Source organism: Bombus vancouverensis, chromosome 6 (assembly GCF_051014615.1).
Source record: "Bombus vancouverensis nearcticus chromosome 6, iyBomVanc1_principal, whole genome shotgun sequence".
Classification (NCBI taxonomy): domain Eukaryota; kingdom Metazoa; phylum Arthropoda; class Insecta; order Hymenoptera; family Apidae; genus Bombus; species Bombus vancouverensis.
Genome location: NC_134916.1, coordinates 17,417,648 through 17,445,512, shown reverse-complemented (window position 1 = coordinate 17,445,512; position 27,865 = coordinate 17,417,648). Strand labels below are relative to the sequence as shown.

Below are 27,865 nucleotides of genomic sequence, written 5' to 3'. Positions count from 1 at the left end.
TTCAACTTTCTCTTACTTATTTATTGTAATGTATATTTAAACAATTTCAACGCAAAGTACCACATAATTTATGTTATTTTATTTACTGTACAGGATATTTCATGTGATTGGCGTCATGTTTAAATCGTCAAAAGTAAAATAAAATTATGGTCTACATACAAGTTGTAATTTTTAAATGGTTGGAAAAGGTTTTAAAGAGTTATCTACAAATTGCTAAATTTCTTGTATAAAAATATATGTGTAATATATACATATAACATTATATATCTACTATAAATTGTTTCCTGGAATGATATATGTTTAAAAATGAAACAATCACATTTTATTCATAGGTACTTCTGATATAAATATTAACCATATGTTTGAAGTCTTTCAAATACATATGATAATATCTGCACACTCTTTAACTAGTAGAATATATTTTACACTTAAAGGCTGCTTCAAAAGATAGATAAATTCAACTTCTTAATAAATTAAATGCATAAATTAGTTACAATGTGCGTATAAAATTTCGGAAATTACCGTACATACCTTAATGTACGATACGTGGAATGATTACAGATGATGATTTGTGGTATAGTTTTTTGCGATCTGTATAGTATATGTATATATTTTACAGTACTAATGTTACAAAAATCTTAGTGTCTCGCCCATTTGTAAGAACCGTAATAGTTGAAGTTATTTGTCTTTGCCATTTCATCGGCTTCTTTAGGTCCTCGTGAACCATAACTAAATTTGAAGAGTATACGTTATTAATTAGAAAAATAACAAACAAAAATACTTTTTTGATTGGCAGAAAGACTAACTTACCTATATGGAACAGGTTTGATCTTTTCATTTTCTATTCGATGAAGCAGAGGCGTGAAAATTCTCCACGCTTCCGAAAGTTCATCGTTACGTACAAAATGCATTTGCGAGCCGCAAAATACGTCCAAAATTAATCGTTCATACGCGTCCGGGAGTTTCAGGCCCTACATAATCACATGTATTAATAGAAATATCTCTAAAGTTTCTATATACACACAAACATAATAAATAGGGAATCCTTGAACCTACCTTGTACCTGTAACCATACGTAAGGTCTAACTCCGTTTCCTCCATGTCGAACGCGATACCAGGCGACTTTGTCATCATTTTAATATACAACGCTTCACCTGGTTGTACTCTAATTACCAATTCATTCCTCTTCGCTTTTCCATCGAATATATCACCAGATACATCCTGATATTGTATTCTAACTTCTGCTTTTCGTTCATTTAACGCTAATCATAAATATACCACCACGTTAAAAAAAAACAGATCATATATCAAAAAAATTAATCATTTTTTAAATCGATACGCTTATATCATTTTACCTTTCCCACACTTGAGGATAAACGGAACACCGTCCCATCGCTCGTTATTAATTCTTAACACGGCGAGAGCGAATGTGGGAGTGTTAGAACCAGCCGGTACAGTTGAATCATCCAAATAACCAAGTCGAGCATCAGGATCAGTCGATTCAGGATTACCAACGTATTGACCTAACACAACATTCTCCAACTCCAAAGACTTTATGCACTTCAGCACTTTTACCTTCTCATCTCGGATGTCATCTGGATGACAAGACACTGGCTTCTCCATCGCAACCAACGATAGGATTTGCAACAAATGATTCTGCATGACATCCCTAATGATACCGAATTCATCGAAGTAGCCGCCTCTTCCTTGCGTACCAAACGGTTCTTTAAATGTAATTTGTACAGAAGCAATGTTATCCCTGTTCCAGGTTGGACCAAATACTCGATTACCAAATCTCAGAGTCATCAGATTTTGAACCATTTCTTTGCCTAAATAATGGTCGATACGGTAAATCTGATCTTCTTTAAATAACGACGCTAGGTGATCGGATAGATACTGTGACGTAACTGTGTCACGACCAAATGGTTTCTCTATAATCACTCTGGTCCAGCCTCTTTCAAAGAAAAGAAATGCATGTATATTTTATATGACGTCGAACTTGGCATAAATCGTAAGATAATTGTGAAATATATGCACAACTCACTTCTTACTCATACAAACGTTCCTAATATGTATTGTTACGCTTTCAAAAACGCTCGGAGGCAAGGCCAGGTAGAACAGTCTGTGAGTGATTTGATAGTTTTGTTCGTATTTCATCAGTTCATTGTTCAGCGCTTCAAATCCTTTCTGTGAATCGTACGTACCAGCGACATAGTGATTCAGTTTCCAAAACTCCTCGTATTTCTCCTGCTCGTCTGGTTTCACTTTCATGTATGGATGACACTTTTCTCTTAATTGATCCACAGTCAGGTTTGTGCGCGCGTAACCGACGAATGTGGTGGGTTTTGGTAAAAGATTGTCTCTGAACAGCCACCATAGCGTTGGATAGATCTTCTTCCTCGCTAAATCGCCCTAAATTTAGCATGAAATTTCTCGGTTAGTCTTTTTTGCTGTAAATAACTTAACTAAAAATAGCTTAAAATCTGTATATTATTATTATAAAATCTATATATTATTACTCGGATTTATTAGTTATCTTTTTTATCATAATTTTTTTTAATTAATACTCATATTATTATTGCTATATTTAAAAAGAAAAACTCTACTTACAGAAGCTCCGAGGGTAACAAACACGTGAGGGTACAATCTATCGAAATGGATACCCTCAAGATGATCCATTTCATCCGATTTCAATGATTGCCTGATGAAGCGCAGGCTTTCCTCTGTGGACATTTCTGTAAAACAGAAGAGATCGTCGTACAGAGTACTTGTGTTACTGACAAATTCATTTAAAAATAGCTATTAGTATCGTGGAGTTGGTACGCGTCAAAATTGATTTGAACTTTCCACGACACGAAATATATTTTTGCTGGAACATCACGCGTAATTTAGCGTATTCGTTCTTAAGTTGAATATTTAATGGAATATTCAATTTCATTTCGCGAAAAGAAAGAGAAATTGAAATATCGAAAAATTAAAAATTTAAGAAGGACAAATTGAAAGGAAGGGATGAGAGATACTACGAAACTGGACGTATCAAAGTCATTTTAAAGTCACTGGAACTTGAAATACTTGTTGTCGCGAGTTCAAAGAGCGGAATTAATTAAATACACGTGTAGATAAAATAACAAAATTTAGTCTAATTCAAGTCACAAAGGTGAAATTTTATTTTTATTTAAGATTTTATCGTTGATAAAAGCTATAAGCTTAAAAAGCTGATATATATTTTCAATGTTTGCTTTCTTTTAAATCAAATATTTAATTATATAGCTTTGTAATCAGCCAACATATCATAGTCCTCTTGACCAAACACTTTTATCTAACGAAAGTGAAATTGTACGGGAGCTTGCAAGATTCTGAGATTGATAAATATTGATAATGATTGGATAACAATCTAATCACAGCAGAAAAGCTATGATAAAATACGTAGAAAATTGTAGTTACATTTTTTAATTTTATAATATTTTATTATTCGATCGTGTATTGGAATAAAAACGAACGAATAAAAGGATAACATCATTGATTAAAACTTATGTGTTAGCAGAGGTGCCATGGAATATCTAAACATACAAAATGTATGCCGAACATATGTATTTAAAAATATACGTTTATTATTCAAATTAACTTCCACAAATCTTACGTAACGACAATAAAGTTAACCATAACGTAAAACATTTTTTATCCAGCACAAAACACGCGAACATGGGATTGAATAAAAGTGAAAAATATCTGTAAAAAGTCAAAAAGTAATTTAAAAAAAAAAAAATAGCTGGAAGCTTTCGAATTCAAGAAATACGAATTATATAATATTATTAATATTCTATATAATGTAAGTACACATTCAACTCAGGGGCTCCAATTTGAAGCACAATTTGCGGTCACAATTTTACGTACAATTACACAAATCAATCGATTTATTGATTATTTGTAAACAACAGCATTGAGATCTCACGCAAAATAAGAAATTTCAATTCTTTGAAAATATACAATTTTCTGTCTTAAGCGTTTTTTTTTTTTTTTTTTTTTAATAGATGTACACAGCCCGATATAATTACTTTCCTTATCGCTTATCCATGGTTAATATATTCCATTCTACGAGCCATATTTCGACACACCTCTAAAAATGCACCGATAACAAAAAGTGGAAGAAAATAATCCTCATAAGCACTTTAACAAAACTTACTCATCATTTTGACGAAAAATTCCTTAACAAAGCTTAGTGTAGAAAATCAAAATTTTCCCCGGAAACGTAACCCGATCAGAAGTAAGAGGAACGTCCAAAGCCCACTGTGCGCTTCAACTGTTTAACTCGAACTAATCGTCACGATACTCACGATCGACACAGTCACTATTTTACAGCCTCGGAAAGATGCAAGGTTTCGAAGCAGAAACATACCTGGACGTCGGTCGAAGATAATTGCGAATTAAGCTCCATAAAGCAATAAGGTATCTCAAATTCTTTGTATTTTTCTATTCCTTTCAATCGAGCCAACGATAGAAAGAATATAATGTCTATGGTCATACCATAAATTAAACTCTTCGTTTATTTCTTTAGGATGTTTACATTGAAAAATACCATTGCGAAAAGCATTGTTTTTCTGTAATTAGTTTCTTACTCTTTTGTATTATCTTTTCTTCTATTCTTACTGTTGGTTTCTCTTAAACTGTATATTTATTTTAACAGTTTGTATTTTATGCATAAGAAAATTATTAAAAAAAAATAAATGGTTAATTATAACGAAAATCTAATTTCTTATCTGTTTTCACATGTAACTGTAACGGATAAGTACAAATATAAATCATAGTGAAATTGCAACATATCATATCGTTGTGCGATTACATAATTATAATATTACTTTTTTTTCGTTACAGTAGATTTCCAATCTTTTCCTTTTAGCTCGCAAATCAAAATTCATGTTATCATAAGTTTATTTCATTTGATATCTTCAATATATGGACAATTAATAAATTAAATATGTAATTTTATCTGCTTTTAATAACAATTGGTTATTAATTAACTTAGTCTTAATGGTACATTTACGAACTTCCTTCGAATGATAGTTACGAAAACATGTTAGGGACTGAATTAAAAAACTTGTTATTTAATTAAGTTTTGCTATTTAAGAGACCTGAGAGTACCTACTATTACCTGCGACGGTGCGTAGTAGAGACTACGAGTAGAAATCAAGGACATGATAATGTAAAAAGTAATAGCTAAAATTAATTATTCAATATCGAACTAACTATTCGTTATTGAATGTCAAGGTACTTTTTATCATTAATACACATTAATAATAAATAGTAACTATTGGCATGTTATGTTGATCATTATTACAATACGACTTTATGCATTATCAGGTGTAATTCTTATGTAGTAACTTGAGTACATACATCTTCGATCATTTCTATATTTTTTTGTTATTTAGTTCGTTTTTCAAGTAAACTTATATAAAAAAATTATTTACGTCAATAAAGTTATGTCACGATCAACACACCTTCCATGACATCAATTTACTGTGAAAGCGTGTATGTATGTGCTATACATGCATATGAACACATAAAATGGCTACGTGTGAATCTCGTAAGAGCCAATGACTTTGCAACAAAAAGTGAGTCATAGTCATATCCTATGTGAGTTGGTTGACGTTTGCTCTTGAATAATGTCAGAAATTCTGATAGTATTCATATATAGATTTGTTAAACAAGATATATATCCTAGTACCATTTTCATAACCAAGCTTTACAATTTACACACGTTAATAATATGCTAAACAAATCAAAACAACGACGTAAACTTAATCTTCGATTAATACACCGTGAGATAGATAAGGTAGTCTGACGTTCTCATTGCTGTGAATACAAAGATTTTAATTAACATTTTATGTTAATTTAATAGAAACTGAACGTGTTTATGTATCTTTGGTGCATATAAATATTGTATAAGAAAAGTACTATTGTAGTGAATGAAACGCATAATATCCGGACTAAAAAAAAAAGCATGACTAAGAAATAAAAACCAAAATTACACTATGATCTTATACCGAAGTATAAGAATAATATATAGTACGTTATCGTGGAATTTTAATTTAAATTTATTGTTTTGAAATTTATAATTTCTATATAAATATCGTTTAATTACGTAAACATTACAAAAAAATTTTATTTATTTGTACTAGTATCTTTCTTCACCTTTTTTTATTATCATTGCATAAAATAGTGATCGATTTTATGGTAGCGTAATTTACTTGTAGGTTAGGAAAATCACGATTTGTTGTCCTACTATAATCTTCGCGATAATTCACAGATAAGTTACGAAAAATGTTAAATAATAACATTCCGGATTTTTATTTAAAAGTTTTCTAAAGATATGAAGTTGTTATGGAATTCACTGTTCGATATTCTTTGCGTAAAGAATACTCCACATCTATGTTAATCTAAGTGCGCATAGCCTGATAAGTTTTTTCACGCATTTATCAACAGTAACGCGTGACGTAACACAAAAGTCGCGCGATCCATATACGCAGTCTCATTGCTTCAAGTAGTTTAATTTCTTTTAAATCTTCAGACACTTATCCGCGAATCAATCCTTCTAATAATATATCGAATAAATTTCTGGAAATCAGTTTTTAATGTTTTAGTGAAGTTTATGATACATTTTTATATTTGCAATTCAGTTTCATAAATATATGATACATAAATACATTAGATAACTCAAAATGTATATTCGTATATTCGTAATAGGCCGTACCATTTGATGCAACAATTTTCAATGTCAAATTGATGTCGTAGACGTACTTTTCAATCCATTTACAATGACTTGCAGGAATATAGAATGTCACACGCATAAAAGATGCAGTTTATTTTTAAATATTTGTTGCAATAACGCATGTTTAACGATAATAATATAAGACATATAAAACAGTAAAATCAACAATATGCTGTTTAAGACATACATATGTACTAAAGGTTTGCTGGTAAATATATCAAGATAAACATAATGTTAATATCTTTTTCTAATTATCTTTTATCAGAACGTGCTATAAGAAAAAAAATCTAATTGTATGATCCTGCAATATAAATATACTACCCAAAAAAATAGTAACTTCAACGATTTCATAAAAATTGTACTAGAAATATTACCAATATAATAAAACTTTAGAAATGAATTTAGTATTATTATTTGTTTAGTATTATTATTTTCGAACATATATACACATAAAGGAGAGGTGGATAATTTACAATATATAAATGAGTATATAAATGAGTGAAAAACTTACTTCTTACTTTTTCCATTGTAAACACAAGAAAATATAAAGAATGTAAAATAATAGAAAGTACAACTTCACAAGTATTCTGTTGCGTATTACAGGAATTATTTGATGTATTTCGAGGTGATTATAAAAGATTCACGAAATTAAGGTTACGCTGAAAAACATAATGCGGTGATTCACGCATGAACTGATCAACTGGCATTTGAAAATCCTGTTCGTAAACTTATTTCTTGCAGTACCCCGCCACCCTTATTTTGGGCCAATCTCGTGCTCTTCTTCCTTTCTCTTATTCTGTATATGAAGTTTACGCCTTCTTATATCAAACATTTAAGGAATAGAAATAAACATTTTATTTCTTAACTGTTAAGTATTATTAAGATCTTTGGATATGATTTTTTATGATGTATATATATATACTAACAATAATATATAATCTGTCCCACAATCATATAAACAGGTCTCGATACTTGCTAGGGAAAACCATCTGAAAATTGAGCCGTATCTACTCTTGAAAAATCAACATAAAAGATTGACAAAGTCTACATTCTTACGAGAGAGACAGAGATGAGTACAGTATCTCTGTCTCTGTCTGAGATATTCACAGCATGTCAAGCATGCGCAGAACGACAACCTTCCTGTCTTCCATGTTTATCTTTCACAGTTAGTCACGACTCAATTTTCAGACGATTTTCCCTAGGCTTCGGTATCGAGACGTATTAATATGATCGTGATCTGTCCAACAGGACGAGGCAGTAAACGTAAACAAAATCTGACACTCAACTTTCACTAATCGGTAATCGATAGTTGCAATCGCAGCAATCAAATTTTATTTACACTTGCTCCTTCGTCTCATTGGAGAGATTGTATAACGTAGTAAATTTTAGTAAAAAAAAATACATCCTGTACAATGTTATTTTGAAGTTAATTTATAATAACTATATACAAATTGAAATTTTGTATAATGTAAATATGAATATAAATTATGGTGCTACTATTAGCAATCAATGAGTTATTATCAATTGAGTTGATTCGTTAATCCTTGATAGTGGTAGGCGCCATCTGTTACGAAACGTTTTCCTTCTAAATAAATTGTGATATCAAAGGTATATTGTTAACTGAATGAAATAATTACTTAAAAATGTATTTTTAGAGGATTTTTGAAATGTTATGATACTGTATCGGTTGATATTAATAATAATTAGTGAATTCTATAAAAAGTTCAACCTTACATTTCTTAACCTCATATTTATAATCATTTAATAATTTTTCATTTCTAGAAAATGAAACTAAGCTCAATATATTTGAAACGTAGTCCAAGAGCGGCTCAAAATGTAAATAAAGTGCCGTTTAGCGAAGTGATGCCTTTAAAATTAAAAAATAGAGTTTGTGGGGGCACAATGAAAACTCTTGGTAAATATTATATTTCATAGTATAATGAAATCTTTTTATAGCACTATTATAAATAATGCTCTTACGTATTTTAGAGGATAAATGTTTATATGAAATGACATTACTATTTGGATGTTGGAAAGAAAATGATTTTGAAAAAGGCACGTGTGACAAAGAAATTAAAAACTTGTATGAATGTTATAACAAATATATGACAAGTGCTGCTACACACAAGGAACAACAAAGAATTGAAATTCCTGCTCCTAATGCTAAAAATCTTACAAGTAAACAGGTTACATACCTTTTACGTATGTATCCAACTGTTTAATGATTTTAAATAAAATGTTAGAGTATTATAAAAAAAATACTTTTATTGTCACCTGTATGAAATTCATGTTTTTGCTATTATAATGGATATTATATATTAATATATTAGTAAATATATATTAATTAATTTATATTTATAATAATTAATATATAATAAAAATAAGCAATAATTAATTTGATTTATACTACAAAAGAGCTTCTGTACTAGTCTGTCTATTTGCCTGTGCTTGCAAACGTTTGACACTTAATCGTGTACAATAACCTATATATGGATAAAAGCAAAATGATTTTAATCAACTGTATTCAATTTATATTATAGCAGAAGATCAGAATACGTACGGACTGGATGTTTTGTAGAAATAGATGTAGTTTCTTGTATGGTACTTAACTGATGTTCAATGCGTTTTAACGCTTTATAATTTTCTACTTGTTCATCTCTGTAATAATAATATGTACAAATTAATGTAATAGCACAAAGAGTGAGAGCTATTTTTCTATACATCCATGTTGTACTCACTAAGCTGTCCTAAATTAAAAAACAAAAATTAATTTCTTTATGTTTACTGTTTAGTAGTATAAAAAAAATAATATTAATAATACTTTCATAAATCCAAATCTATATTACCTTATTGTCAATGGAATGATACACATTATCATAATATTGAACTAACATTCGTTCTACAATAACGTTTAAACTTAGGATTGTGAAGAGAGTGATTCTAGCATCCGCAGTTCTCTTAGAAGAACTAAACGCTGCAGACAAAATACAACTGATTGTGTAATATATAATGGACTGAAACCAAGAGACTTCTCCAACAATCCAATTTTGAAATGTGCGAACATATGAAAAGATTTGGAACAATAATTCTCTTTGATCTTTTGCTGATTCTCTATAATTAGTAATTTTAGACTATCATTGATAGAAATTTTATTTACTACATGTAAAAAACTTTGATGTACTTACTTAAAATCTCTAACCAGGTTGTTAACACTTTCAGAAGAAGACTTTAATACAGAACCAAGTTCTTTTCCATGAGATAAAAGCTTGTTTTGCATTTGTAGACTCTGCTTTTGACTTTCAAGCATGTTTCCTTGTATTTCCGAAGCTTCTAACAATTGTTCCCTCATCCGAGTGGAAACTTGGTATAATCTATAATAAAAGAAAATAATATATTTTTTCCAAAACATATCAGTGGTTAAACATAAGAGAACTTACTGTTTAATGGTATTGTCAGTTTCAGCTCGCCAAGCTTCATAATTTAAATAAAAACACATGTGTGTAGTGTGCACATAAAATTCATTATACACACTAAATGCCCTATCTGACATATTATTAATGCACTTACTGTAAAACCAATGAATTATTAAATAAATGTAATAAAGTCAATGTATATATATTAAAAAGTATAATAAATTTACCGGCGTTGATTTTCTGCATCAATAAGATGACAATCATAAGTTTTATGTCCAGAGTCGTCTAAAAAACAATTTGTCAATTTTAAAGCAATAAGAGCATGCTCTTGATCGTTTAATTTATCACAACTAACTTTTATTGCATTGATAACAGTCTGCCAACAAATCCCATGTTGCGATAAGGAAGATTTTGCTATATATAATACCAATAATAACATAATTTATATAATCAATTATAAGATACAAATGTGTTTTTATGTATAGGATTAAATAATATATACCTTTAATCATTTGGTACTGTTTTTCTCCTAATTCTTTCAATATTGCACTTCCATCAATTGCAAATAAGAAAGAAATAGGAAGGAACAGAAAAAAAGTCACTTTATATTCCTTTAATATTTTTAACATTGCGTACGTTTTTCTTTTTAAAATTCAGTATTTGCTTCAGCAGTACATCATGTATACTAAAATTATAAATATACATGTCAAACAAGTCTTAATTACGCATTACTATTCTTTTGCACCAATTTGTGTAAATCAATTTGACTGCTGTACTAGCATTTATATTAATCAGGTAGTCAAATGTTGAATTGTAGTCAAACGTAGTACACATACATTAATACATACATTAAAAATAAATAAGAATTCACTTTGTAACATGCAGAATCCTTTTCTTAACAACTATAAAATTTTAAAAATATACTTTTCACTTAACTTTTGAGTAAATTTTATATAGAAATTAAATGTCAATGAAAGCAAACATTCCTACTTGTAACGGCTGGAGGCGCTAAAACATTATGGCGCCTTTTTAAATTTGTTGTTTACCAAAATTTCAATAATTTAACTAATAAAATTGTATAAAATACTTATGTTATTTTTACTTTTCTCTTAACATAAACTGATCACGCTCCATATTTTGCATTTTATTTAAATAGCGAATATTTGAGACTATGAGAGCTTAAAATTAGTGACACGTACTATACGAACCTGTAACATACACTATAATAGCGTTACCATCCTCGCTGAAAAGTGCCTGCACATAGAATATAGTACTGCCGGGTTAACTGACCGGAATTTTGCTCCTTTAAGTGGCCATTGCTATCCCCACCAGTTCTTGAAGCTACGTGAACTGAAATTCTAATGTTATGTACGTATACAAATATGTAAAATTTACGCATCTCACTCATGCTTAATGGAGGAGAGAAACATTTAAGATTTCCTAGAAATATACCTTTTTCTATAATTGGCCAAATGAAAACTCTACTCGTGGCCAATTATCGGATCGCTATACTGTATTCAGTAACACGACGCAATTCCTGATTTGCGCGCCACCTTGTACACGACTTTATTATCACTTTGAAATGTCGGTACATATTATCCATTTTGTTGCAATTTTAAACTTTATATATATTTCTTAGATTTTAATATCAGATAGACATATATTTAATCATATAGATCATACAATTTTTTAAATTTAGAACATTGGTTTTAAATCTTAATCTCATAATCTTTCTCTAACTAGGAAGCTTCAGTACTTACAGATAAAGAAACAAAGAGGAGTAACAAGGTTTAACATACAAAATGTTATTAAATAGCTGTAAATAGCTGGATACTAAATAACTATAAAATGGGAACTAGTAAGTGTTTTGCAAATAGTGAGATACATCTAATCTCAGTTTCATCCATTGTCTCGTATACGATACGCGATTCCCAAGGAGGCTTTCGAGAAGACAACGTGTTACAGCAGCGAGACTGGCAATCAGCCACTATCTTTTGCCATTGAATTTGGCCGGACCGAAAATAAGTGGTCGGTATCGAGATAGGAACAGTGACACAGGTTCGATCTTCTCTTTCGCGTCTTAAAGACCGGTTTATTCTCCGGCGAGCACCGGACACATTTCGCGGGATCGTTATTTCAACAACAGTAATTCGCTGTGTAACATATAAAAGGTTTGAGAGAAAAAATGATCTTGTATCAACATTTTATTTCATTTAATAATTTAGCTAATTCTTAAACAACGTTATTAATTTGCGTTTCGTATTATCGAATTCGTATTAATTGGTTAGGTACATAGTGAGACATAAAACAGCGAATATAAGTTGATAGTGTTTGTGTATGTCACGAACAATGTCTACACATATCGTTCTACTAATGAACAATATTTCTGCGCATACACCTAAAAGAAACGCAAACAAATATTTTCTGAAACCGATAAAATGATGCATCCTCGTAATAACCTCAATGCACATACTGCAAAATCATTTAACGAAATCTACCATAAAAGAGTACTAGTCGAACGAAGCATCGAACACGATAAAGATAAGAAATTTCTGTAGAAAAATTACGAATAGCAAGAGAATTATTACTGCGTTCGAGCAAAACGAGAAGGTAATCAATGGAAGTATAAGAAGCCTGTTTGACGTCACTATTGTAAACTGTACATCATGTGAGATTAAAAATAAATGTAACCCGGAAAAGCATTCAATGTCATATAACTGCGATTTTATATCTGTTCCAGATTCCCAGTCAATTTTCCCGCGTCCAGCAAATCTCGTACCAAAACAATGCGGACACGCTCGTTCCTGATCTCCGGCTTTGCTCTAAATCGAAACGCTCTGATCGTGATAAAAATACATTTTGCGAGTGTGACATACTTAGACGCGGGAAAAAATCGATGTCGACCTATGTTGAGTGTCAATGATTAACGACTCGCTTAACAGAAATTGCTAGCAGCTAAGTAAAACGAGACGCTTGTCGATATTCTGATTAATTAGCTCTTGCCTCCTACCGGAACAATCGGATCGTAATTCGATAGCTCGCTGTTTCGCAACGTGCATTTCTGAATTTTGACCGACGTTCTTATACAGGACATCGCTGTATGTATTATAATTTCCACTCTTCCGTTAAATGATTGGTATCAATTATCGGAGGTCAGGGTACGCGATTATCTCGACGAGTGGCATGAAAAAACTACACTAGTTGCTAACAGTCTTTAAAATGTTTCCTTTAAAATAGCTTTCAGAAAAAAAAACGAGGATAACACGTACGCTATGAAAAAGTAGTACTCTGACAGTGCAACTGTTTGCGGAATGCAACTTTAAATAACAAGAAAAGTATTATTGGTAATTTGTGGAGGCTTAACGTAGGGATTTGATTAACTCTAGATCTGTTGTTCAGATTTCTTCACGGATCCTTCACGATATACTTCATATTATGGTAATTTGAAGTAGTCAGTAATGGTACTTGGATATTTGTAAAGATGGAATGAGCCTGGAATTAGTATGCATATATGTACACATATGTACTAGGTACATATGTATTACGCTGCGTTAACTAATCGTGACTCGGGATATTATGCGATCAGTTATCAGGGGAGCCATAAATCTAGCAAATCTCAAGATGTGAGACGCACAGATACTCGATACATTTATTTATTTTACACGCAGAACATTAAAAGGCATCGCATCATAAGATCAGGATTAAGAACTGATAGAGATAACAAAATAACCACTTAACGAAGCAGACTTTTAATCAGTCGATGTGGCACTACCGTAATTAGATTTGTTTGAACGAGGTTCCTTGTATCGATCTAGCTTTATTTATTACATTGACCACTTTTTGTTGAAAAATTGTAACGATGAATCCGAATCCTGGGGAGCCTCATCTTTGCACGAAAGAGATTCTGAATCTGTTCTTCGTTAAAATCTTTTGCGCTTGGATATGTTTAGCTGGGATATGAGATAGCGACCTAAATTCAATAAACTTAATAGGGCGATAAACATACCTGTTATCAGATTCGATTGTTGGTGCTTACGTCTAAGTACGCAGCTTGTGTTTCCGTCAGGCACGATAATTATCATCCAGTTGTTTAGATCTGAAAGAATCGAAGAGAAGCCTATCTTCGTGAGTACAGGAGCGGAAAGGAACTAAAAGGGGATAAGGACTAGAACGATCAACACTAAGGAATCATTGACGCTATTCGAACTCGAGAGTCTTTCAATGATTCCTTCTTCTCTATTCAACCACAAGAGGTATGGGTCGGTTTCAACGAGCTTTCAGCCAGCAAGCAAATTGTTCGTCTCTCGTACGAGTTTCTTCCTATTTTTTCTTTCTTCTTATTTTTTCTCCTCTTTCTCGTAGTCCAAGCGAAATACACTGTTATGGGATAACGATGGAATATTTTTCATCGAAGGAAGAAAGACAAAGATGGCAGAAAGAAAACGATCAAACTTCGGTCTTGTCAGATGTTTCGAAATGGTAGACAGGAACTTTGACTAACGACGGCGGAGTTCGACGATAGCCTTGGAGTACCGTGATCTCGCTGGCTGGTTCTGATTTTCAGACGGAAATTTGCGTCAATGACGTACAATGAAGATTTAATAGTTTGGCAAAAAGCCCGACGCAACGTTTATCTCTTCGGATGTTACGGAACCTTTGACGTTGTGTCTCGTCTCTTCGCTTTTTTTTTTTCTTCTTTCTTTTTTATTCATTCAACGGTGCCGTGAGGCAACGTTTCATAAAACTCATCTTCGCTGATTCTTTCCTCCGGTGCGAATAAGCAGATCCATAAATTCTGGACGAGTTACAATAACGGGAGAAAAAAGAAGAAGAAAACGAGAGGCGCGTCTTTCTCCTCGGAACACGAAAGCATTTGGACGCATATATAAAAAGTTTTCACGTATATGTGCATTGTATACAACATTTCGAAGCTTCATTGACGTTGTAACGAATCACCAACGTTATCATATTATTTATAATTATGCTATTATGTCTGCAAAATTTGAAATCAATTTACAAGCATAGACATTCTAACGCATTCGCCGGGAGCATTAGCTTGGCGAGAAATTAATGCACGGCATGAATAGTTGTCTCGAATACGCAATAAGTGCCGAAGACGTTACCACTGAATATTCAAGTTTCTTGATATAACTGATAATTCATTGTTCACATACTTTTGCCATCTCTGTGAAATATATCTTTGCACTGATGACGAGTGTATCTTGTGGCCTCTATACATACACATTTATTTCAGATTTGGTTCATCAAAGCAATATGATCACGATATTCTCGTTGCAGGTAGACCAGTATATTCGCAAAAGTTTCTACAAGCGTTCAAATACTTTCGTGAGAAACTGTATGACATTTGTATGGATTCTACTCTTGTCTCTACCATCGAAAAGTACACAAGTAAAAAATCCAGAAAAAAAGGTCACAATAGCCGATGTTAACTGTCTCAAGCAGCGTTTATTTCGTTTCTTATTAATCAAGTCAGAGCAGTTCTTTAAAAAATCAGTTTCTCGTTCTCGTGACTCTTGGCGAGAACGCGTTACAAGTACGCTTGTGTATCGGAGGTTTCCAGGGGTTTCCCGACAAATGTGGCGACAAGACATTTTATAATAACTATCCCACGTGTTTATCACCGCGTCTACACCATTTACACGTCTAATCATCGTAAACGCTCGAATCGTACCATTCATGTATATTCTATATGCATAAGTTGCGTTCTCCTGACGAGAGGACGTACAACGACGCGTTGGTTCCATCCCCTGTTCGTTCGTACTCGAGGAACAGGCGAGCGCGAAGAAAAGGGGTCGAAAATCAAAAACAAAAAAAAAAAAAAACAAAAAAAAAAAAAAAAAACAAAAAAAGAAGATGCTGGACGCAACAAACGAACATGATTCTCCGCATTTCGTTTACTAATTTAACGTATTTTTATCTACACGTACGTGTACGCGCGCGCACCAAATGCGTATCTATTATAACGTCGTATGCGCGCGTGTCAGAGATCAAAGGTTTTGCATTGCCGCTTAAGAAATCACGTTTTACCCTACGAAACTTAACGTTCTTAATCGCGCGTAGGCTGCGGATTATTATGCGTTTATTTTCTATACGAAGGTGAACTTTGAAGGTGAAATCCGAACGTACCGAAGGATGCGTAGAATGCATACAAAGCACGAAACCGTCTGCAAAGTCTGCAAAGCGGAATACCAGCTACGATATTTAACGAGTGAAACGAATTGCTACTTAGATTCCATTTCTTCGGGTGTATTCGTAAATACGTGAAATTGTATAAGAATCCGCAGTCTAATCTATCTGTGGTAGAGCGAAGCACAGGGTGGAGAGAACAAATTAACGAACAAAAGACGGTTCATACGCATACTCTCTCGAGACAGGACTTATCAGAAGCGTGCAGTAGCTCGATGGGGATGGTTATTATTAAGCTGCCGCTGCAACTAATCCACGAAATGAGAACGACGATCCGTTCATGGAAAAAAAAAAAAGAAAAAACAAAAAACAAAGAAAGTAGAAGATCGCAATGACGATAAGTAAAGGGTGTAATATCGTAGAGGTACTAAAGTCAGTCACTTTTCGTTTTAAGATCGTCCGCCATTCAATGAGGGACGATTCGTTTCTTATTTTCACCTTTTTTTATCTTTTTTTTTATCTTTCTTTATATATGTATATATATACAAATCGAGGTACACAATCAAATACAAGACGATCATAGATATCGTTAGAGGTCGATTCAATTAAAATTAAGTGTAAACGCAATGATGAAAACGCACGAATCGAGGGATTTGTTTTGTTGTATGGTACAATTGATGCGCGAACGATGACAGGCTAAAATATCTTTACGCGTGAAAGACGTTATTATTCTCCTTTCTTTCTCTCCTCATGCGCACACACTCATAATACACGCACATACTCGCATACTCTCTCTCATTCATTACTTTTTCCATAATTCTTTCTCTCCGTTGCAGCGGCACATGATCGAACGAAATAATCTCGCTCGCTCTCGCTCGCGCGTTTAACGGCGAGCGTTCTGCGACTAAAAAATATAGAAAAGGCCTTAAAGCGGGTAGTAAGTTGACTAAAAACGAACGATAATACAAAATACATATTATCGTGGAACGAATGGTACCACTTTCAGAAAACGATCCGCGGATACAAGGATAAAAGAGTTGCGTGCAGAAACGTACGCGTGCGAAAAACAACATCGTTAAATCGAGGGAGGATATTTATGCATATGCGTGTGTATGTAATATATATATACGCGCATATATATATTTATATATGTATATATATATAACATATATATTTTGTACAGAGTATTTTTCATTTTCATCGTACAAACGTCTTCTAAAGTGTCTTTTACGATGACTCTACGAAATTCTATCGGCAGCATACTTATTTTCGCTCGTTGCTCTACTATTCTCTCATACTTTTCTTCTATTTCTTCTTTATTTCTTCAGACACAGAAATCTTGTTTGTACGACTATCGATCTTACCTTCGCGCGTACTGTGCGTTTTATCCAGCCGATCGACACGATCGTTTTGCGCATTCGTCGATCCTGTGTACAACGAGTTTTTTCATAGAAAATAAAAAAATTAAAAAACAGAAAGAGAGAGAGAGAGGATACAGAGCAAAGAAGTAAGATACGTGTCCGATATCGATTTGATCGACGCGCATGCAGAGATTAAAAATCAGTTGCGTGTTGTTAAAATTCTACGGTTCCAGTCGCTATCGTATATCTCATATGAAAACGGTTTGTTTACGAGGCCGGAAAGCTTTTTCGCAAACGGATTAGTTCGACCGCGGCAAACACGCGGCGATACGGTCCGTTGGGAAAGCCGCCAGGATTCTCGTTTTTCTCTCTCTCTCTTTCTTTTTTCTTTTCTCCTCCTCCTCCTCTTTCTCTCCTTCTTTCCTTTCTCATTTTTATTTTCACGACGGATCTTCAAGTCGCGTTCGACCGACCCGTGAAAATCAATCGATCTGCGCGATGCTTGTTCGGCCAATAAAACACACAGTGGCGGCGAGAGGCAGTGTTTCACAGCGAATAAAAATGCACGCTTCGTTGGACACGAAATAAAAGTCGTGATACGCTACGGCGCACGATCAATTGGTCGTTCCCTCCGGAAGAGAGACGCGAGTTAAAATAAATATACATCGGAACACATCGTTCTCGTCGCTAGGTAAAAAAGAAAAAAAAAAAGAAAATAAAAAAAAGAAGATAAGGACAAATAAAAAAGAAGACACAAAGGAATAGAATATCAGCGGAACTATCTACGATCTACCGGACTTTTTCGTTTTTTTTTCTTTCTTTCCTTTCGCTTATTTCCTGCTACTTCTTCCTTCCTCCTTTCCTTCTCTTCTTTCACGCTTTCGTTTCTCGTCTTCGTGCAACTTCGATTCGATTAACGTTAGTCTCCCGTTCCACTCGTTCCTTACCTAGTATTACAGCTTATAATCGATTACCACTATTCGCTTAACGATTACTTTATTACTTCTTGTAGCTCGAGCCCTTTGTAAACGCTGTTGGGCGTGTTGCGTCAAGGTTCGTCGCTAAACAACACGAATTTTCACCTGACGAGCGTGGTTTCGCCGCTACGATCGATTCGTTTTATACGAATCACGGAATCGGCATTGCGCTCGAACACGACGACGACGACGACGATGACGACGACGACGATGACGACGACGACGATGAACGATGACGTTCGCGTTGGAGATGTTCGATTATAGCGGCGGGAACGCGCGTTAGAAGCGGAGTAAAACGGATCGAGATTCCAATCGTGTTTCACTTTTCGAACGATGACGACTGGCCAAGCGAAAGGGAGAAAGAGAGGAAAAAGAGAGGAAAAAGAGAGGAGGCAGCACGGAGATTCACCGGAATGGCGAGATCGGAAAGAGGTAAGGTCACGGAACGAGGCAGCCGGCGTTCAACGAACTTGAAGCCACCACGCCGCGCTGATCAATTCGATAAATCCACGTCCCCGGAGATTAATTCGCCAATCCCCTAATTACCGCGCGCGTAAACGTTTATAACATACGAATGTACGCAGATATGTACGTATTAATTAACAAACTAACTGCCATGATTTTTGCTCGACGACGAAATGAATTTTCCACAAATATCGAAGTATCGGTGCGTGACCACCGACTTGAGATATTCTTACGCGTTAATATATAAATTATTAAATTATTATACGTATATTAAAACGTATACGTATTTTGATCGAATTTACCGAATTAAAATTGACAGAATTATATACAAATTTTAGAAAGAAATACTATGGCAGTATCTAATTAGAAATCACAGAAAAAGAAACACGATAAGTATGTGACACGATAAGTTGATTGGAAAGGAATATTTTAGTATAAAATTTAACGAAAAGAATCTGTCACGTTCAGCCAAAAGTATAATTGTCGAAACAAACGATATTTCAATATCCTCGATGTTCTTTCGATATTTCGACGTTACGTCAAGAAATATCCTTCGATGGAAGAATACATTAAGGTGGGAAACGTGACTTATCGTGTTCTTCGCTTCTATTTTTCAATTATAATAATCTTGGCAAGATTTCTTATCGTGCGTTTCCTCCCTTCTTTCCCTTTTCCCCTCTATAGTTTATGGTTTTCTTTCACGTTCTTACAGGCCCTTTTGTTAAAATCGGAAAATCGAACGGTACAATGTATAAGCATCGGTTTATTTTTCCTCGATGAAACTTTGTTTCATCCTCTATTCGATAACGTTCTCGATTAACGATTCACGAGATATTCGCCTTCGTTTTTGAATAATTCAGAGACAAACGCTCAGACAGACTAGAGATCAATAATTTTCGATTTGTACAGAGATTGGCGACCGATAACGTTCGTGTCGTTGTTTCGACCGTGTCTTCTCTATCGAACGACTTTCTTCCAATATGAATATTAAAATATACCGTTGTACAACACACTGTCCTATGTATTATACATTGTATGTACATATCATCCACCATGCATCGAGGTTGTACCATAATATGCTAATTACATACGCGTCGCGACGCAGACGCATAATAAAAGCACTTAACACGGTGTTACTAACCTATTCGATTGAACAACACCTTTTCGACGTTCTTTCGACCCTGCTACATTCTTCGGACTCGATGTTTCTGAATTTCTGCTTCTCCGCTATCGTTGAGAGATTTCTTAAATTTCACCAAGGATCATCGTCAATATGCCGGATTTCTCGTTTCAATTCGATACCAGAGTTTCCACCAAACTTGCCAAAGCTTTTTCTGCTTGTTGAAACGGGACTGACATCAGAACGTAAACGCTCGAAGACTGTAGCAGAGTCAAACGGATACAACGATTCGAGTAAACCGGGGTAAACAAGGTTCTTCGTTCTTCAACGATCGATTGCTTTCCTTTTCGATCTCGCCGTTTCGATTTTCCATACGAAGAGAAAGTCTTCTCCTCGATCTATGTTTCCAAACTTTCTCTATCTTTGTCGTCTACTCCGCTTCGCTGCGATTCGCCAAAGTACGTTTCTCGCAAAGTGTATCCTACTACCAAGTATTCTAGCCGTTTCTAAGCAACTTCGGCTTTACGCTTTAGCCGCGGTGTCTCTCCTCGACTTTCGTTGCTCTCGCCGCGAGTTAAATCATTCGGTCCCAAAGAGACGGAAACGCGCGGTGCGAACGCTATCGGGTCCAACGTGCAAAAATTCATCGACCCTTCCGTGTTCCGTTTTCGTCCGATCGAACCGTTTTTCCCTGGTTGGCTCTTTTGTCGCGTTGAAACGCCCAGCGTCCTATATTTTCGTGTTCGTACAAGCCGAAGAGATGCATGCATACCAGGACACGATACATAGGTACACGGGGTACGGGGTGGCCGGTTGTTAAGCTTTAATATGCATTTCCGCCAGGTGAATATCGTGAAAATCCGTGACAGCGTTTATTTTTAATAGGCAGCTTTGATGTTCGCCGGGCTCCTTTTAGGAAATTCATCGTCCGGCTATCGAGCACACCGACGACCACCTATACATACGATACATCGATATCAAATAACGCTTGATTCGCGAAGAATCGCGTTTCATTGTCCTTTAAAAGGCTGTCTCGTTTCGGATTTTTTTTAGAGATATCGCTGCTATAGGTACGTATTGTTCCGTGTTTACAGGCAGAGTATCCTTAACCCTCTATAGCCAGAATTTGAATTACATACGAGAAGAAGAGATCGAAGCTAATTGCAGATTTGAATTTTAACTTAGCATTTTAGGAACGATTATTTTATAAATAAAATACGCTAACCCGCGGCTCGGCACGGGTTTAGCAACGTATCGACGAAGCGTGATATCGCAGCAGTCGGTAGTTAAAATAAAAATATCGATAGGTAATTTTGTAAGTTACGTTACTGTTATAAATAAATCGTTTAACGTTGGCGCGATATATCGGTGAAATATCGAGCCGTCCGCGAAGCTCGTTCCGATTTTACATTTCCATTCGATATATATTTATCACGCTATACAAATACAATTTTCTTCCATGGATTTTCTCTGTCTATCGCGCAACTCGAATATGTCGTTCTTTCGAAGCCTCTTAGGTTTCTCGGCGAAAAAATTCCTTAAAAATCGGGACGAGTCTTCCGGGCAAGCCGATATAACGTCGCAGTAATAAATAGATAAAATGATAATTAATTTCCAAGTTTACTCTTTACGAGAGACCATTCTTCGTACGTTCATCCGTTTATACGTTTCAACAATTATCTCGTATCGTTCTCATCTCGCTACGTGTTTCTTTCTATGCTTGCGATATCGATATTTTGTCGAACGATCCATTTACGACAGTGGACGATTCTTGGTTCGTTCCGGTAAGAACGGAAATCTGTAATTAACAGCATCGTTTTTCTCGAAAGAAAAATTCGGTTATGGAAGGTCAAGGCAGATCGGTAGTGTTGATTTTTCGTTTCGTCGTTTTGCATCGAACACGAGAATTCAACGAAGCAATGTAAAAGGAAATACAAAGTACGAGCGAAGCGCGCGAGCAACGAAAACGTATCGTCCGTATCTGGTTCTTTTTTTCCTCCGCGGGTTTTTTTCACCAGAAGAGGAATCTTCGAGCACGCCTTCCAGACAATCGGAACACACCCTCGTTTGCCTTGAGTTAAAGCCTCGACCTTGGAACGGTCCGCGCTTATATCCCGGCCGTGTATACGTTATAAGCCTAAAGCGATCGCTTAAAACTCATTGGCGTCGGGACGCGTTGCATGAGTAGTAAGAAAGCAATTAAAACAAGAAAGAAAAGGAAAAAAAGAAGAAGAGGAGGGGAAAAAATACAGGAAAGAAGAAGAGAAAACAACGTACGAAGAAGAACCTAGAGAGACCTAATCGCTTATAGCTATCGTATATCTATATAGGTATATCTCTCTCTTTCTTTCCAAAACGAAATAAAAATAAGAAAAAAAAAAAAAAAGAAGAAGAAGAGAAGCAGGATGTTCAACGAATTTCTCTGCGCAATCTTCTTCGAGATCAGTCAATAATGTAATGTATACACATGATTAGTTTGAGCCGAAGTTTGCACCGACAACGAATATGGACAACGTTTTGATCACAGTAAAGCACAGTGAGTGATCGATTAAATTAAATCGTAGGTAAAAACTCGAGCGACCTACATCTCTGGTTAATATTATAAAACAAAACTCGAGCAAATGGTAAACGTTTCACCTGCGTCTATACAGTTGTCTTTTTCTTATCTTTTCTTTTTTTTTTTTATACGAACTTTTTTCTTATACGAACAAGTGTGAAAATGCTACCTATTATTTATAACAATGACACACACGGCCCATAAGCATGCCCAGCGCGTTCATTACGATAATCCTTGTGCGAACACGACGACGACGACGACGACGACGACGACGACGACGTCGACGTCGACGAGGACACGCTATTGAAATTTTCACTGCAAGAGACTAGGATCGTAAATAATACATGCGATCACTTTTCCGTGTATCTACGAGAAAACGAGAGCCCGAACTTACGTAGGAAGGTATTGGCAGTGGTATTAACGATCGATCGTTGGATCACGCGCGGATACGTTGCTCGCTAACGTAACGCGAAAAATCCAGGTGAAACTAAAATCCGACGCGGCCACGAAAGATCGATTGGCGGATGCTTGTGTTTCCTCCGCGTTCCTCGACCGGCGAATGAACGAGCCTTTACATGCTGTACACGCGTTACGAAAGAAAAAAGGATTAAAAAAAAAAAAAAGAAAGAAGAAAAAAAAGACAGGAGAGAAGAAAAGACGAGTGGACGTTCTCTCTCGGACAAAATTAATCGGAAACGGTACGTTCTACGAAAAGAAGGAAATAAAAAAAGCAAAAAAAAAAAAGGAGGGGGCTAACGAAGATTCGTAATCGCAAAAGAAATTAGAAATAAAAAGGAAAAAAAGAATCTTGAAAGATATCGTTACATACGTACACATATAATAATCGTGCAACGTTCCACGAAACCGTTTTTTCCCTTTTTCTTTTTGTTCATTCTCACTCCTTGTAACGCGTTTCATTTTATTTTCTTTTAGCTGACTACTTCTCACTACGCGCGTATTTCTTTAATAATCGTAGCGATATTTTTGCCTTTTTCGTTTCCTCTCTGAATCAGCGTTACAACGTATTATAATATATAATATATAGACGCATTTTATATATATATATATGTATATATATATATCTATATTTATCTATGTTCATCAACGTGAACCCCAGTACACCTAAATTCCATATCACAAGATATCTTGTTCAATATCACGATTTAATGACCCCGTGTCTCGCTGCTTATATCCCCCCACCCATCCCACCCTTCCCACAATTCGTTTCTTTTATCAAACACGCTTCTCGTTCTATCTTTTCGTAACTCGTCACATTATAACTCGTCTCATCGTTGGCTAATTTATAGTCATCTTCTCTCTCGTCTCGTTCGCCATCCCGATAACTCTCTCACTCTCTCACTCTCTCACACACACGCTCTCTCTCTCTCTCTCTCTCTCCTTATCGTTTTCTGTATGTTATCCTCGCGCTGTCTCCTCGTTCCTTTTGATCGTCGTTCGTCCACATCTCGTGCACGTCCTTCCATTTAGGATGTTTTCGCCGATATCGTGAAACGCATCAAGCGTTCAACGAGCAAACTAAAATTACCACGAATTCGCTTTGTGCCAGGGTCGCGACCGAATTATACGAGCGGGATCTTCTTCGGCAGATTCGCGCACGTCGGTGCCCGCCATCGTTTCTCGTAGCAATTTTCTTTGAAAATCTGCCGTTAGAACGAGTCGGGCTATCTGCCGCTACGATATCGAATTGCAAAGCGCGTCTTTTCCATGAAAAGACGAGGGAAGAAAACCTCGAGCGGCGAGCTCGAAGCTCGCGAATCCGTTTCCGCATCCGCGTCCGAATCCTCGTTCGACGCGATTCCCCGCGATAAATGCATTTTCACGGCTTACGCTACGAAATGCAGGATTAAACGAACAGCTCTCGTTGCCACGAGCTACCGTTTTCGAGTCTTTCTTTGTCCGCTTTCCAGAACAATCGGAATATAAATGCTGATAAACGGCTAGAGAATAACGAATACGTAATGCGAGATTCGGGGCAGTTGTCGCGTATGGTGCGGGGAAAGTCGATCGCAAGAGTATTTCGCGGGAGTGAGGATTTGGTAGAAATTGAAAGAGACCGATTTTAATGAGCGGAGCTGGAAAAGTTCGTCTTCGAATTGGAAGTTCACGCTTGCGGACAAAGGAGACGAAAGTTCAAAGGTGAAGCGCGGATCCGATTCTAAAATCCGTCTTCGAGGTATTAGACGTCTTCGAAGTATTATCGTCAGAATACTGGTCTGTTTCGAGAAGCTCATTTTTCGTTCACGCGCAGTCTATTTATTTATTCACTTTTTTTTTTTTTTAGGCGAGAAAAAGATAAAGGAACTTGCGATCAAGCTTGGCACTTTCGCTCGAAGTAATTTAACGCGGCTAAAATGCTTACTTCGAATGTCACGTTAAAAAGAAAGAAGAAAGAGAACGAAATTGAAATTACATTAAAAAGGTAGAGGAAGAAAAAGAAACGCGTAGCGAATGCTAATGCCTTTGTATCTTATGAATTTTTTTTTCTCGATATCGACGTCGGTTCCTTCGTGTTCTTGGAAAAACAGCATCCATCATTTTCACGATCGTCGTGTCCCGTTTGATCGATGCTTCGGCTCGAGCCGAAGGAGACAAGCTTGATCTCCTTTAATCAACAATTACGCTGGCACACCCGAGGGAAAATCAACCTTCCCTTCTGCTCGATACCGATAGTATTACAGAGGAATTTTCTGACCTAAAAAGCTTCTCGGATCGATCTATTCAGCGAGGCACATGCCCTTTGATTATTAGATTTCTTAGTTGAACGTGAAAAGGTCCTCGTATTGCGGCGCCTCGGTAATGTCTACATATCCACGTCCTAAATATCCACGAACGAGCTTCGCCGAGCGACCCTCCTCCTCGGTATCATAGAGAACGGTCGCGCGTCAACTGAATAAACCTCTCGACTACCGCTTCTCACCTTCGGAGAATCGATTCATCGACGTGGCGCAAATCTTTGGTTCCCCTGCTTCCCTTGGCACAATAACCTCGGTGGTCGTCCTCCCTGTTTTCACGATAATAGGACGCAAACGCGACGCAGAAGATACGAACGAACGAATACACGTAACGTGTTAACGCACACACAGCGGGAGATATCTTTGCGAATCGTATCGAGTGGTCGACCACAAAAGTGAACATCAAAAGCAATCGTCCTCGATGAAACGCGACCGAGATCGTGCAACGCCACCTTTTCTCGAGCAAACGGCGACGAGAAACGGATCCTGGACAAGCAAATTGGAGAGCAACGCCAAGCTAGGCGAGGTACATGATTCGAGGTATCGCGATCGATTTTTCAGTCCCTTCAGCCCTTTTCACCAGTTCTTTCGTTTCTTTCTTTCTTTCTTTTTTTTTTCTTATTTTTCCTTTTTTTTTTTCTTTTTTTGCAGTAACATATCGCGTAGATCACAGTAGTATCCGGAGGTCGAAGACGAGGCCACTCTCTCTGTTACTCTCTCTTTCTCTCTCTCTCTCCTTTGACTCCGAGGAATCTTGTCTCGTCGAGCGAATATATTACCACAGGCAGGAACACCATTAGTACATCCCGGTATCGTTCGACAACGAGTTGTGACAACGCGTCGAAAGACGACCGTCGAGACAGACGATTATCCGACGAGCCAACGAGACACGAGGCCAACGATCACGGTATCGATCACACGGTAAACGTGTTAGAAAAAGGTAGTAAGGCTGACCTCGTATTTCTTACGAATCGTCTCGGTTCCTCGAGAATGTCCTTGCTAATCATTGTCCACCGTTTCCAGCCACTCGAGGAACGATATGCTCCATCCGTTGGATCCGTGCGATCCATGAGAACCATGGGATCCTTGAGAACCGTGAGATCCGTGCGAGCCGTGCGAACCATTGTTGTGCTGTTGTTTTCCTTGCAATTGGTGACTATGCTGCTGTTGTTGTTGCTGCTGCTGCTGCTGCGGCTGTGCCTGCTGCTGTTGCTGCGGCTGAGGCTGTTGCTGTTGACCACCACTAGTGCTACTGCTGCTACCATCACCACCACCACCACCGCCGCTACTACTAGCGTCACCACTAATAGAGTTCAAAGATGGATGACTGCTGACGGTTGCCGCTTGATGATTCGTTGCCACCGGTTGGCCCTTTCCTCTTGCTCTTGTACCGTCGTTACGTTGCAGCGCCGAATAAATGGTAGACATTGTGTGGAAGATGTCGTTGAACTGTTTCACCTTGTTCGTGTTCTCCGTATTGTTGGTCTGCAGGGTGTTCGACTTGGTCGAGCTCTTCCTACCGGACGCGGAAGTACGAAGGCCGGAAGCGGAGGTAGGCGGCGCAGAGGCTGCCGGCAACGCTGGCAGAGCGTCGTTCGTTTTCTCTGGAAGCTCTGGTAACCTGCGACGCAGCCATATGTGTTTCAACGCTTTGCCAGGTGTCAGCCGTTGTTCCGGGTCCCATTTGAGACAATGATGAATGAAATCCAGGAAATACGGGTCGTCGCAATTTTTCAACACCTGTCTCAGATTCCTGGAACCCGGTGGGCCACGGTCTTTGCCTTTCCTGGAGAAACCGCCGTTCAATACGATCGATCCGTCGGACATCGTTATAACGGTGCAATAGCGCGGATAACCCTTCGAGCTGATGAACTGCCTGCGCCGTTTCGCCGATTCCAACAGCTGAGGCGGTGGCATGCCTAGCAACTCGATGATACAGGCTAGTTGGTCCGCCTCGTCTTCGCCTGGTAGCAATGGGAAACCGGTAACCAGCTCCACCAGGATACAACCGAGGCTCCACATGTCGATCGGCATACCGTACTTAGCGCCAAGGATCACCTCCGGAGCGCGATAGAAGCGACTTTGAATGTACGTGTAGACGCGTTGGTTCTCGTAGCAGCTCGAACCAAAGTCTATCACCTGGAACATAAAGAGAAACAGGTTTTAACCATCAACTAAGCGAGAGTATATTTTATACAATAATGCGTTTCGATTATGAGACTGGTTGTCAATGATCCGGTGATTATTACAGTTTACCGTTTTAAACAGTACTACCGTTTCAAACATCAGCGTATCGGTTTAACTAC

General features: G+C 36.5%; 4 protein-coding genes and 1 long non-coding RNA gene across 9 annotated transcripts in view; 2 read left to right on the top strand and 3 right to left on the bottom strand.

The window, feature by feature from the left end:
• On the bottom strand, window positions 1-7,468 carry Zw (glucose-6-phosphate 1-dehydrogenase Zw). Of its 2 annotated transcripts, none has more exons than XM_033339967.2 (7): window positions 7,278-7,468; window positions 2,611-2,735; window positions 2,045-2,412; window positions 1,356-1,954; window positions 1,057-1,262; window positions 811-971; window positions 1-729 (listed from the first exon to the last, which is right to left on the bottom strand). In XM_033339967.2, exons 1-7 carry the CDS (start codon window positions 7,291-7,293, stop codon window positions 639-641), a joined length of 1,566 nt encoding a protein of 521 aa, XP_033195858.1. In that variant the 5' UTR covers window positions 7,294-7,468; the 3' UTR covers window positions 1-638. The 2 variants fall into 2 exon arrangements, with proteins under 2 accessions (XP_033195858.1, XP_033195859.1); XM_033339968.2 differs by lacking the exon at window positions 7,278-7,468 and adding an exon at window positions 4,184-4,319.
• LOC117159818 (small ribosomal subunit protein mS37) lies at window positions 4,309-9,025 on the top strand. Of its 3 annotated transcripts, none has more exons than XM_076619214.1 (3): window positions 4,309-4,446; window positions 8,549-8,681; window positions 8,756-9,025. In XM_076619214.1, exons 2-3 carry the CDS (start codon window positions 8,552-8,554, stop codon window positions 8,986-8,988), a joined length of 363 nt encoding a protein of 120 aa, XP_076475329.1. In that variant the 5' UTR covers window positions 4,309-4,446; window positions 8,549-8,551; the 3' UTR covers window positions 8,989-9,025. The 3 variants fall into 3 exon arrangements, with proteins under 3 accessions (XP_076475329.1, XP_033195866.2, XP_033195865.2); XM_033339975.2 differs by lacking the exon at window positions 4,309-4,446 and adding an exon at window positions 7,908-8,064; XM_033339974.2 differs by lacking the exon at window positions 4,309-4,446 and adding an exon at window positions 8,077-8,374.
• On the bottom strand, window positions 8,859-11,525 carry LOC117159816 (uncharacterized). 2 transcript variants are annotated; one of them, XM_033339971.2, is made up of 8 exons: window positions 11,388-11,525; window positions 10,682-10,864; window positions 10,407-10,593; window positions 10,204-10,332; window positions 9,952-10,137; window positions 9,613-9,877; window positions 9,327-9,513; window positions 8,859-9,249 (listed from the first exon to the last, which is right to left on the bottom strand). In XM_033339971.2, the coding sequence occupies exons 2-8, from the start codon at window positions 10,806-10,808 to the stop codon at window positions 9,173-9,175; spliced, it is 1,158 nt and encodes a 385-aa protein (XP_033195862.1). In that variant the 5' UTR covers window positions 10,809-10,864; window positions 11,388-11,525; the 3' UTR covers window positions 8,859-9,172. The 2 variants fall into 2 exon arrangements, with proteins under 2 accessions (XP_033195862.1, XP_076475327.1); XM_076619212.1 differs by having other exon boundaries at window positions 11,379-11,522.
• Window positions 11,459-19,055, top strand: LOC117159798 (uncharacterized). The gene is made up of 5 exons (XR_004464629.2): window positions 11,459-11,547; window positions 11,923-12,350; window positions 12,468-12,789; window positions 12,920-14,432; window positions 14,542-19,055. It is a non-coding gene; the product is annotated as an uncharacterized LOC117159798 (long non-coding RNA).
• Window positions 15,626-27,865, bottom strand: part of LOC117159776 (dual specificity tyrosine-phosphorylation-regulated kinase 2) — a 55,637-nt gene continuing 43,397 nt past the window's right edge. The window contains exon 2 of the mRNA XM_033339919.2: window positions 15,626-27,698. Within this exon, the coding sequence (XP_033195810.1) occupies window positions 26,559-27,698 (1,140 nt within the window). The 3' untranslated portion in view covers window positions 15,626-26,558. The remainder of the gene's footprint in view (window positions 27,699-27,865) is intronic.

What these genes read in the sequence shown, in the direction of transcription:
- Zw (XM_033339967.2), bottom strand. An exon ending in TATCCTCAAGTGTGGGAAAG is followed by an intron (nt 1,263 to 1,355) that starts GTAAAATGATAT and finishes ATTTATGATTAG; the next exon opens with CGTTAAATGAACGAAAAGCA. An exon ending in ATCAAACCTGTTCCATATAG is followed by an intron (nt 730 to 810) that starts GTAAGTTAGTCT and finishes CTTCAAATTTAG; the next exon opens with TTATGGTTCACGAGGACCTA.
- LOC117159818 (XM_076619214.1), top strand. Translation starts at nt 8,552, where the DNA reads ATGAAACTAAGCTCAATATATTTGAAACGTAGTCCAAGAGCGGCTCAA. An exon ending in GGGCACAATGAAAACTCTTG is followed by an intron (nt 8,682 to 8,755) that starts GTAAATATTATA and finishes TACGTATTTTAG; the next exon opens with AGGATAAATGTTTATATGAA.
- LOC117159816 (XM_033339971.2), bottom strand. Translation starts at nt 10,808, where the DNA reads ATGTTAAAAATATTAAAGGAATATAAAGTGACTTTTTTTCTGTTCCTT. An exon ending in GATGCAGAAAATCAACGCCG is followed by an intron (nt 10,333 to 10,406) that starts GTAAATTTATTA and finishes TTGGTTTTACAG; the next exon opens with TAAGTGCATTAATAATATGT. An exon ending in ACTGACAATACCATTAAACA is followed by an intron (nt 10,138 to 10,203) that starts GTAAGTTCTCTT and finishes CTTTTATTATAG; the next exon opens with ATTATACCAAGTTTCCACTC.